Source organism: Periplaneta americana, chromosome 17 (assembly GCF_040183065.1).
Source record: "Periplaneta americana isolate PAMFEO1 chromosome 17, P.americana_PAMFEO1_priV1, whole genome shotgun sequence".
NCBI lineage: Eukaryota > Metazoa > Arthropoda > Insecta > Blattodea > Blattidae > Periplaneta > Periplaneta americana.
In genome coordinates, this window is record NC_091133.1 from 50,559,628 (window position 1) to 50,572,888 (window position 13,261).

The 13,261-nt window shown below is 34.6% G+C and overlaps 1 protein-coding gene across 1 annotated transcript; it reads right to left on the bottom strand.

Moving 5' to 3' along the window:
• Positions 1-1,327: 1,327 nt before the first annotated feature.
• Positions 1,328-9,476, bottom strand: LOC138693206 (myb/SANT-like DNA-binding domain-containing protein 3). Its single transcript, XM_069816981.1, has 5 exons — positions 9,287-9,476; positions 9,050-9,119; positions 2,304-2,372; positions 2,144-2,206; positions 1,328-2,061 (listed from the first exon to the last, which is right to left on the bottom strand). Exons 1-5 carry the CDS (start codon positions 9,458-9,460, stop codon positions 1,688-1,690), a joined length of 750 nt encoding a protein of 249 aa, XP_069673082.1. The 5' UTR covers positions 9,461-9,476; the 3' UTR covers positions 1,328-1,687.
• Between the last annotated feature and the right edge of the window lie 3,785 nt (positions 9,477-13,261).

The following is a 13,261-nucleotide window of genomic DNA, read 5'->3' on the forward strand; positions in this document are numbered from 1 at the left end:
AGAAACTCAGCTTTGCTAAAGAAGCACATCCATCACAATAGTTATGAGTAAATGAAATGAATATAGTACGGTATATAGAAAATTAGAATTACGTGGCACACTGAAAAAGTAAGGAAACTTTCAAACAATGATTACTGGAGATCTTATCAGGATAAAAAAAACATTATCTAGAAAAAGTTTTTTTTTTCAAAAAGTTAAAGAACATAAAATGAAATATGATTTAGAACTTTCAAATAAATTAGAAAAGCTTCCACTTCCAAATAATCCACCATCACATTTTACAGTTAGGGTTAAATTTGAATTAACACAAAATAGCCTATGTAAACGAGATGCAAAACCAACTGTATTAAAAGCAACAGCTTTGGAGACTATTCAAACAAGACACCCTGAAACAGAATGGATTCTATTTACATAGACTGATCACTTACAGATAAAAATGGAAATGTAGATGCTGGAATTTAAAGCAAATTGCTTAGTTTCTATACATCTCTTGGAAAGTGGAACACACAATTTGGTGGTGAAGTGAAAGCAATATAACTACTCAGTAATATAAACTTTTTTTAACAAGGTGATAATTTTGAGCAACTGCAAATCAACACTACAAACAATTAATTAATTGAACCTACTAAAAATTAATGAAATTCAGATTATTAAAATTCTCCGAAATCTACGAAAAAAAAATGTAACATTTCAATGAATACCTTCTCACTGTGAAATCCAAGGAAGTGAGATAGCAAAGAGATGGCAAAGAAAGGAACAAAATTTAAACAGAGCCCCTTAACAAATGTTCTCTTTCATAATGTAAAATTATGGATCAACTATATATCCCAGGCAAAATTCAAAGAAGAAATTCACGATAAAAGTAAAGATAAACTCTGTTAAGTTCTATTAAAAGACTCTACATCATCCCAGATTTACCAAGAAATAAATCAGTTGCAAACTTTCGGCTAACAACTGGCCATGACTGTCTAGCTGCTCAATTACATAGAATATACATATATTCATCATCCCAGTGCACTCTTTGTAAGATTCAAACGCTGTAATGAATAAAAACCATCTAATGAGGTGCACAGCAATTAAGAAGATGGAAGATAACTCAACTTACAACATACTACTGAGACGCTTGCAAGATAATGGAGTAAATTAAAGTCTTGAGCATTGGAAAACAACATAATTCTGTGGCACCATACATGAAACAAAACGAGATGTTATTAATACATTGACAAACTTTTTATTTATCATCACACACGGTTCAGACTGTGACTGTATATTATTATTATTATTATTATTATTATCATTATTATTATTATTATTATTATTATTATTATTATTATTATTACTGTGATGTCTTAGTGGTATGGCAATGCCACTGAATTGATTACAGTTATTTTAAAGCATGTTTCAATTTTCGGACATTTATATTATTTATTATTTACATAGATTTATAAAGTAATTAAGTAACAGTTTATTATTTTACCTAGGATAAGCAGACCATAAATAAATTTCCAACAGAACTCAAAAGTGCAAAAATTTGTAGTAAGTTCCACCATTCATTGTTTTTATTAATCAAGGTTCTGTGATACAAAAAAGTTTGAGAACCATTGTACTACAGTAAAACAAATGAGGAAAGATCCTTCGGAAGATAAAAAGATTGACAGGGGATAGGATAAAATACTGGGTTTTAGGGCTATTCAACAGATTTATTTCTCAACAAAGCCAATTGTAAAGTGTGAAGTTCTTCTTTCCTTCTTTGTTCTGCTTCGAAAGCCTGTTTCTTCCGCTCCTCTTCCCATTGAAATGCCAGTTCCTTTCTCTCCTCTTCGCACTGAAATCCCAGTTCCCTCCTCTCTTCTTCCTTCTTTGCATTCTCCAGTTTCTGCTTTGCATCATCAATCAAAAGCTGCAGCTCATTCTCACGAAGGGAATGCAGCTTCGCATCATATTCCATTTGCAACTTATGTCTTTTGAGCCTTGCTTCTAGCTCCTCTTCTACAATTCTCTGCCTTGGAATGGAATATGAAGACTGTTTTGATGATGATGCTAGTGGCCGGTTCTGTGCAGCTATAAAGGAAATAAGAAAGATGAAAAATGCAATTACTTGCATCAGGACAGGTTTTCACTAACACATCACAAAGAAAATTACCTTCTTGTGTTGTAGTAGGAGTGTCACTCCCCATACACACATCAGTACACGAATTATCTGTATCTGTAATACATCAATATATCAGAGATTAATGATGTTTTTGATAATAATCTGCTTAAAGTGGAGTTAAAATATCTTGTAGTTGCATTTATTAAATTACCTTGTGTGGAAGAACCGGCCAGAATTTCTGAAGCAGAAACTGGAGTAAGTTTAGGCCTATTGATCGAATCTGTAAAGTATAAAAGTTAATAATAATAATAATAATAATAATAATAATAATAATAATAATAATAATAATAATAATACGCTTAAACTAAAGTTGAAATAATGTGTGTATGAAGTGTAAGAATAATACAGAATAATTTTCAAACATCTTGCTCACTAAGTAAATCTGATACAGTACTTGGTCAATATGTATACTATCACTATCAATCACTTTTTGTCCATTTTTCTTTTATAGTCGGTACATGTAACTGTACTAGAAGCCAAGTAGGTAAATAAATTATGCTGTCACAGTGGTCTAGTGGTTAGAGCACTGAACTTATAATCCTGTAGACCCGAGTTTGATCCCTGGCATACCCCCCGACTCATAACTTGTGTTGTGCAAGCCTGTGGTCCAGGAAACACAGTGTTTCCTCCAGGAGTTCCGATCCCCTTTGGCATTCCAACAAATCTTTGTGATCATCTCATCACGAGTGCAGCATTGTAGCATACATCAGCTTCCTGTGATGCACCCTGGGTAACAACCTGGTCAGTAAATTGTTCCACACAACTGGCTTCATATGGGTGAATGACGAACAGTCAAGCAGCCCAAAAAAAAAAAAAAAAAAAAAAAGGCCCACCTTTGTAGCACTCTCGTTCAGAAATATCCTCATTTCATTTGCTATTTCACGAGGAAAGACCCAGAGAGTTTTATCAACACTTCATGAGTTCTTCACATAAATGGGTTCTTTAGAACATTTTCTATCACATTTAGTTGAGATTGAATCAGTATGACGAACTCTTTCTTTGGAAACCATAGGGTAATTTGATTCTATTTACAAAAATTGGATAACTTGAGTTTTTATCTGCAAAACTTGTCTAATCTGAGAACAATGTGCAGTCAATTATCTTTACATTGTTGTAGTACCAAATAAACAATAATTATTTTATAACACTTGAAAGTGCTATTATGGATAGTGAATCATTTACCGATTATGACTGCAGTGGGTCAGAATACATTCCACAGTTCAAAAGAACTCAACTTGAACAAAATGGGTACCGGTATGAGAAAATTAAGAACTGTGATAGATAATGCTCTAATAACTAAGAGTTACAGCTCATGCATTTTGTCAAGACACTCGCGATGTGCAGTATGGGAACAACGTTTCTGTGGAGGGGGTAAAAGTAGAAGGGTATGTCGGGCGTGTATCTAAAGAGTTCAAGGCAAAAACTAACCCATTCCCCTATAATTCGTAAGTAGACTCATCTGATCTCGTGCGCAGCTCTGTAGGAAGAATGAGGGAGTGTCTTGACAAAATGCATGAGCTGTAAGTTTAAACTGTGAATGAACAACAACAATAATAATAATAATAATAATAATAATAATAATAATAATAAAGCCTAGTAATAAGAGTAACAACAATAATAGCAACAAGATGATGATGATGATGATGATCATCATCATCATCAATTCTAGACCAGATTTCGTACTTCTCTGTCAAACAGCTATTTAACTGTCATCACAAGGCTGAATGAACCCCATTTCGATCTTATCTCCTTCAAAAAAAATTCTTGGGAATTAAACCCGGTACTTCTGTGTTGGTAATCAGACATACTAACCATTAGACCACAGAAGTAGTCAAGGAAAAGGTTAGAGATATTAAATCAATGATGAAGTTGGATGCCAAAAGTTGATACTATAATACAAGATGCAATGGAAAACTGGTGGTGCCAAATGGTCCAATTTGTTTACAACACTTGTTTATATATGTGTGTGTATATATATATATATATATATATATATATATATATATATATATATATAAGAATATAACATAATACTCAAACTGCGTAAGTTGGAGGACCCCTTTCATACGATATGCATTTTGCTGGATCACTAATACACTAACTTTATACTGGTACCGCTATGTTTGGTACAAGATAAGGAAATCTTTTTATACAATAGGCCTATATAACTATAGGCAACTGATACAACTATTATCAAGCAGTACGTCCCACTTGACCATATGTATCAGAGGAAAAACAGTTGTTGCATACATCTCAAGTCTGATTAGTGAAATATGTTACTAGTCAGCAATGACTGCAATGAAGGGGGAAAGGAACTGGCCACTCTACCCCATTATCTCCTGGCTAAATTGCTTCATGAGTGATGCCTTATTGACGTCACTTATGAAGTTCCAACTAGTCTTCGGACTGTTGACTGAACATATATAGCCTACAGCCTATTTATTTTTCACTTTATAAATTATTATAAACACAAGTTTAGTTCACAAACTTTGGAAACATTAGCTCCATTAATAAGAGACCTAACAATTTACAATTACAACTTACAAGTGGCTTTTAGAGAACCCGGAGGTTCACTGCCACCCTCACATAAGCCCGCCATCAGTCTCTATCCTGAGCAAGATTAATCCAGTCCCTACCATCATATCCCACCTCCCTCAAATCCATTTTAATATTATCCTCCCAACTACGTCTAGGGTTCCCAACTAACACTCTATATGAATTTCTGGATTCGGCCAAATGTTCTACATTCCCTGTCCATCTCAAACGTCTGGATTTAATGTTCCTAATTAGGCCTATGTCAAGTGAAGAATATAACATTTTCAAGAAAATTAAGATACAATTATTTCTGGGACTACATGGGATTTTTTATTATATTTTCAAAAATAAAATAACAAATCAAATTTTGAAAAGCACTTGAGGACCCCGAACTAATAGCTGTTGGAGGTAATTATTTAGCTTGTCATGGCCCTACGTATAACATCCCGAAAAGTGGTTTTTGTCATTAATTTTTTATTTGTTGAGTAGGCCTATTTCTGTTTAATAAGTGGCGGAGAAACTGTTGAAATTATTATTTTGGGTAATTTCCGAGAAGATGCCGGTCTTTTACAAGGTATGCGACAAGGTTAGACGGTTGGTTGAGGGGATAATATCTAAGTGACGTGAGGCTGAGGAATATGTGAAAAGATTTCAATGATCTTAAATAATTGAAATCACATCACTTAGATATTCCCTAAACTAACCCACTAAACCTTGTCACACACCTTCTCGGAAATAACCTGAAATAAATTAAACACACAGTAACAACAATCAAACATAATTTGAACAGTTTTTCCGTCACTTATTAAACACAAATCGGGGGTTTAGAGTCATAACGACGTATCTACAAAATTCATGTTTTGAGATAAATGCAAAAGAAGTTTTGCAACAACTGAAACACTATCACTGTTACCGCCAATGTTATTGTGTGCGACATATGTGATAACTCGTTGTTATTAGAGTATGTTTACATCCGCTCAACAATTTTTTTGTGTTTAAGCTAAGTGTTATGTAAGAAAAAAAAAGATTGTGTTGTAGATACGTTGTTTTGACTTTAAATAAATTGTTCTTTTTGCAAGTTACACTTAATTTTAATATTAATGACAATAGAAATACTGGACTGAAGTATTTATATATTATTGTTTAATTATATCTAATTATTGTGAAACAAAGAGTTTGATAAGTCTTTCTTCTAATATTGATTAGTAATATGTTGGATAATATGCCAAAATTTTTAAAACACTAAACTGATGGCAATATACCATAATTTTCCATAACTAACTTCAATGACTTGTACACAAACCGGTATCACTCAAACATTAGTAAAGAATTATTGTACCGAAAAAGGAATAGTCCTCAGTGCTAATAATAATAATAATAATAATAATAATAATAATAATAATAATAATAATAATAATAATAATAATATTCGTAGCGCTACAGCACTTCAATGATCCAGACCGACCAGCCAGCTGGCCTCAAGCACAGATGCCTAAGCAGAGGTGGAATCTAACTAGGATAGAGGTATCGTGTGATTAGCACGGTGGTCCACCTATTAGCCATTATAGCTGGCTTTCTTAACCGGATTCCTCTACTTATCATAGCTCTCCAAGTGCATCACAATGCTGATCATCATCATCATCATCATCATCATCATCATCACCACCACCATAATCACCTTCATTAACCTGTGCTTCTTTTCCGTCTGTAACGTCATTTATTAATGAATTATAGCATTGTGATAATACTGCTCAGGAATAATCCCCATATTGCGTAGAACTAGAAGATGTTTAAGTTATTTTTTCTGAACATGAACTGGAGAAGAGAATAAAGGCTGAAGTGTGAAAGAATCTCGCATTCTTGTTTTAGTTCTGCGGATTAGTATTCTTCTAAGCCCAAATTCTTGAGAAGTCCTGTTGCTGTATTTAAAATAAATGTGTTCTAAGTGTTCTTTCCTGTACTAAAACCAGGCGATCTTGAGCCAATTGACATTATTTACCATCACTGAAAAAATTTCTGTCCTTTATCATGTGGCGCCTCAGTTCTGAAAAATTCGGTACATGCTGAATTTCAATTATATGGTATTTTTTTGTTTGTCATTCTGACAGTAAAGAAGCATCCCGATGTGAAATAATTCTTTTCTCTATTGAGACATGATCAGAGTCGCACTCTATTTGTGAGTGGCCTGACTCAAAGGACATATCATTGATTACAGGGATGTCAAGATGCTTAACAGCATGCAGAAACATAGCAGACATATTTACATTTCTGATTTGTCCACCGCATGTGTTGAAGAAGGAATTCCAATCCTTACCATCTGCATTTTTGTAACAAATTAAAAAGACATGAAGCTACTTCTGCAGATCCACGTTTGGCAGTTCTTTCACTCCACATAACATGCGACTTCTCTATAGAAGTTGTATTGTATACAATTAAGTTGTACACAGCCAATATTCGCCCATAAAATAATGCTTTAGCATCTGTTTTGGGACAGTAGCAGACAGTCTCTAGATCAAATTCAGCTAAATGGATTTTCCAGTTGCAGCTTCCGCCTCAATGTTGTCTTTTCTAGTCCTGGCTAAACATTTCTGTTCATTGTGAGCATCCTGATCTTCACGGTGAATTTCTTTGTCTGTGGCTTTCATATGAGAAAATCTGTAGCATGTATCGCATAGATCATTTTTAGACAAACGGAAGGGCAATTCTATGTTGTGAATATATTTCGATAAAATTATTCTTTTTCAGTAGTTATGCCATCATTTTCACATTTTTCAACGTACAGTATTTTTGGAAAACCATTTATATGAAATGTAATTCTTTCCATTACAACATCTGAATTAGCCAAGCTGGTTTGTGCTGTCCTCTTTGATCTCTTGAAATTATGAAATTATATTATGTTTATTCCTTTTATACGTACACCATTTCATGTATGAACGATTCAGACAAATTGAGTATTGTAAGAAACCAGGCCTGACAAAATATTATGTTTATTCCTTTTATACGTACACCATTTCATGTATGAACGATTCAGACAAATTGAGTATTGTAAGAAACCAGGCCTGACAAACTTGCAAATTTCCACCGTCCATCTTTGGTTAAAAGCTGCTTATATGTATCATTTAAATTCCAAAATTCTTCATTAATTGGTAGCTACTCAGCCTGAGTAAATTTGAAATTGCATTCTTTCAGTTTAACTGACCGTCCAGCAATTTGATTTGCCTTTGGTCGATATTCTGAACTTTCAGACTATGGAATATGGCCGTAATTTTCTGAATGTGCATAAAGGGATAGTTTTCACTTGAAGTATGTACGTAGTGACTAATTTTTAAGTAAAATGTATTATAAGCAATTATAACGCACTTGATATCTGTTGATTCTATCAAAATTTTAAAATTGAATATTAACGACGAGTAATGAAACAACATTACTGGTATATAATCTTACCATTGCAGGCTTCACTGTTGATCCTTGAAGTTGAAAGACATTGCGGATATTAACCGAATCTGAATTCTCTTCAGTAACACATTTTTCATTTTTCAGGAGATCAAGAATTTTTATTCTTCTAAAAAACACGTTGACTGCACAGCACAAGTTCATTGAACGATATCTTTACATGACTGACAGTGCCGGTAATATGTATAATGGGACTGCATTAGGGATCGTTTTTAAAATCCTTTATTTCAAGGATTACGCCAACAGTGAGTGAATATAAGGATGCAGATATTCTGTATTTTGATTACGTATCTACAAATAAATATTATGCATTTAGAGACAAAACAACGGATCTACACATACGCTATTCTGACATTCAACACCATAGCGTAATATATGGAGCCAAATTAAGGTATAAGGTGATACCTTGTTCTGACATTAAATAATCAATTGCATTTGTAGATACGCAGCACACTATCTCCGTAACGGTTAAAGATAGACGTTCCGTTGTTTTGTCATTAAATAGATTGGTTCCCCAAGACATGAATGGTGTAGATAAGTCAAAATGGCCAATTATGTAGATACGCTGTTATGACTCTAAACCCCCGAAATATACGCAACAAATAAAAATTTAATGGGGAAAAAAAACTTTTTGGGGTATAATAGGCCTATGTAGAGTCATGATGAGCTAAATAATTACCCTGTCGGACCCCCAGGGGTCCGCAGACTACAGTTTAAGAATTACTGGCCTGAAATGTTATATTCTGATAAATGGATAAAATATTCAATACGTACTCCATTATGGGTTCCTTATTTAAAAACAATGCCCAGTTCCCTACCATTAATGGACTGCCATGTATTAAACATCAAACTTTGAAATGCTTTCCTGAAAAATTCTGATTTTGTTAGACATCACTCTCTGGTTCTCACCTCGCGTCATATCCTTCTTCCTCTTCGTCTTGATATTATCCCAACATTTTTTTAGCTGGGCCAAAGTTCGCTGAAATAAAAAGGAGACCTATAACGATATGATAACGTACATAACCTACTATCATTTCAAATAAATATTGTAATGTAATAATGTACAATTATCAATTTAAGTAAATAGGCTAACAAAAATGTCATTTGATGTTGACTACTATTAACACAATTTTTATCATAACTTACCTTGCTCACTTCAAAATTGGAGTTAAACTCCTGTTCTATCTCCACCCACGCTGCTTTCTTTTTGGCGAGGGTCTCCACATCCGTCCTTTTATCCTCTATTACTCTTTTCGTCGTAATTAAATTAATCAAAATAGTCTTTTCCTCAGCAGTAAACATCTTATGGGAAACCTCCATATTTGTTGTTCCTGTTGATCAAAGATTCCTATTGGCTACACGTGACGTATTCGTATGAGAATTATGAAAGCTCAGACAATAATTTTCCGAAAGAAGCCGAATGAAGTTCCGAACATTTCCGAAGGTCGAAGGACTCACTCAAGGCAACCTCAAGGATATTGTATCCTTTAAGGCCCGGTCTGCACTTATCGTTTTTTTACCTGACGTCTTATTTGATCGGGCAAGACGTATCAATCAAAACGCTGTGTGGAGACAGTAAAACGGAATAGGCTACAGTAGATTTAGCAAATACCAGTACTATGAAAGAATTGGGAGATATTTTGAAAAGACAAAAGAATAGAAAGTCGCCTGGGTCTGAAGAAATAAATAATAAGAACGTGAGAACTATCACCAAAGTTACACCTCTTTCATTTTCTGAATACATGCTGGATAAATGGAAAAATACCAGATAACTGGTTTGTAGCAAATGTTATAGGCCTATCCAATGCTTTTTTTTACTGGCGGAACATTTTTCATCTTTCATCATGAAATCGAGAAATGTATTCTTTGAACTCCGCTTAGGTCTTGAAGTTTTAAAGTTTGGCGAAAATGAGGTTAGAAATGACAAAATTTCCGTGTGCTAGATAGTAATAATCTTCAAACCTAGGGTAGGCTTTAAGCCAATTGGACCAATTTATCCCAATTGGGCCCAACGCAAAGGGGGTCTGCACTTAAGTACAGTGATTTATTTGGATTTTTGTGCAACTTTCAGAACTTCATAGACACTATAGGAAAATGCACAGCAGATCTGAAAGTGGCATTGACAGATGTGAGGGTAGAACTTACTAGAACAGAAACAAGAACAAATGAATACCATAAAGTTTTTGATATCAATAGCTACTTGCTTGTGGAATGAGGCACTGAAGCCAATTATTCCAGCAGAGATTAAGATCCCCATGAAAATAACTTGAGTTTCTTCCTTGCAATAGGTCTACCTGTACTGCATTTCCAAATTTATATATTGCCCTTCGAATCTTCCCGACAGACTGTGACATCAGAGGAAAACAGTTTTTCTAATCTTAAACTGATCAAAACTTATTTGACAACAATTAAAGGAAACACAATCTAACAAAGATTTTATTCTGACATATTCAGTAAAATTATTAATAAAGAAGAATTACAAACGGATATCAAATATTAATAAAATTTGAAAATAAACCTTGGTGCGAAATTAAGAAAAATAAAAGTACCAGTATGATTTCTAATTCTCCAAGAAGAACAGCAGTGGCCATCTTCAGACTAATAACTGGACATGGTTGTTTGGCAGTGCAATCTCTTCAGAATTGGAATTTGTACTTCAACAAAATGTGTTCTCTGCACAGAAGAAGAAGAAGAACCTGCAGCACACACTAAATTGCAAAGCTATCAACATTTCAGATAATAAAAGTGTCAGCCACTGGCATAGCTCAAGTGTTTGCCTGCTGATCCAGAATAGACTGATTACCTGGTCGGGTTTTTCCGAGGCTTTCCTCAACTGTAAGGCGAATATCGGGTAATCTATGGTGAATTCTCGGCCTCATATCGCCAAATGTCATTTCGCTATCACCAATTACATCGATGCTAAGTAACTCAGTAGTTGATACAACATCGTTAAATAACCAACTAAAAAAATTATAAAAGCGTCGATAAAATCACAGATGTTTACTGGTATATTAGAAAAGTAATGGGGAAAATCCAATGTTTTGAGCATTTGAAATAATTTATACAGCAAGAACATTTGAATAGTTTGATAATATTTTATTATGTCCTTTGAATATGAAAACCACCTGGAGTTTATTAAACTTAGACAAAATCCTAAAAGTCTTTGCAGAGAAAAAAGCAAGAAAGATAATTTTTCCTTATTAAAGTGAGTAATACTAATATGTCTTTTTATTATCTATTCATATTAAGTGATATTTAGAATTAATATAGGTAAATACAAAATATAAATTATTTTCTAATAATGTTGTTCTTATGTCTTGATTGAAAATAAATATAATATTTCACTCAGTCATTTCACAGTGAATAAAATAGGTGATTTTCAACTAATTTAGACTACTGGTATCTAAAGAGAATCAATATACCTATTATGTTGTTTGTTTACTTGTACATTTACTTTCCATTAAATCACATTCATTTCTAAATGCATATTTTGATTGATTATCGTTGTATAATCGATATATACGTAAATCTCGCCACATTGTTTTGTGGTCTAAGCATCTAAGGCATCATGCGCACTGGTTTTAGTCCTCATGGGGAAGAAATTTTCTCAAGAAATTTCGCCAATTGTATGAGACCAGTTGCGCAACGTGATGAATTTGAGTTGTGAAATCTGGTTGTGGATAACAACTATAACAACTGCCTAGTGAAGGATGCACTGGAAGAAATGGTGAACGGGAGAAGAGTTCAGGGCAGAAGAAAATATCAGATGATAGACGACATTAAGATATGTGAATCATAAGAGAAGGCAAAAAGGAAGGCAGAAAATAGGAAAGATTAGACAATGATGGGTTTGCAGTGAAATATCTGCCCTTGGGCAGGAAACTATGAATGAATGAATGAAAGTGAAATCTCATTTTGTTAGTTTTTTTAACATATGAGGTTGTTGTTCAACACAATCAATATGCTGATCCTCCAGTCATGAATATCATAAGAACAGGAAGGTTAAGATGGGCTGGACACGAAATGGGAATGGACAGTTCAGGGATTCTGAAAAGAATCGTAACTGAGAACTCTGAAGGAAATGGAAGCAGATTGAGAACCAAAATCGCAATTGAAGAACAGTAACGTAGTACCGATGAGCATAGCGGAAAATCATTGAAGAAGTCAAGGCCCTCTAGAATTAGAGGACTGTCAGGAAAAAAGAAGAAAAATTGACAGTGGTAGCACCAAATAAAATATTTACTAAAGATCCAGGAGTTGGACTCAGGTTCCCGTGTTCAAACCTGGACGAAGACAATGGATATTAAAGGGGTTATAAAATCCTTAAAATCTTTAACATGACTTCCTCCAGAAGAAGTAATGCTGTGTGTTCTGCACCCATCCATCCATCCGTCCGTCCGTCCGTCCGTCCGTCCATCCGTCCGTCCGTCCGTCCATCCATCCATCCATCCATCCATCCATCCCATCCGTCCGTCCGTCCAACCAACCAACCATTCATCTCACTTTCTGTGTCAGAACTGTCTAGCTTTTGATGTTTTTTATTTTATTTGGTTATTTTACGACGCTGTATCAACATCTAGGTTATTTAGCGTCTGAATGAAATGAAAGTGATTATGCCGGTGAAATGATTCTGGGGTCCAGCACCGAAAGTTACCCAGCATTTGCTCATATTGGGTTGAGGGAAAACCCCGGAAAAAAACCTCAACCAGGTAACTTGTCCCGACCGGGAATCGAACCCGGGCCACCTGGTTTCGCGGCCAGACGCGCTAACCGTTACTCCACAGGTGTGGACGCTTTTGATGTTGGTAGCCTCGTTGATTCAGTCCACAATAACGGAAACCAGAATTTTTTCCTTTTGTATATTTCACGCGACGCAATTATGTCGCAACTATTAAAACTGGTACCAAAATTTAATGTTGCTCAGTGCTAGCACAGTCTAATACTTACAGTCACGCAACTCATACGTATAAAATATGCCAACATTTGACAGCTGGCACGACAGTAGCCCTCTAGCGGCAGGCAAGTTAAAAGTGTGCACACGACATATGATAACACATCAGAAAACGGGTTTTGCGTAATTTGTTTTATATTTTTATGCTATACAGTAAGTGTATATGATTC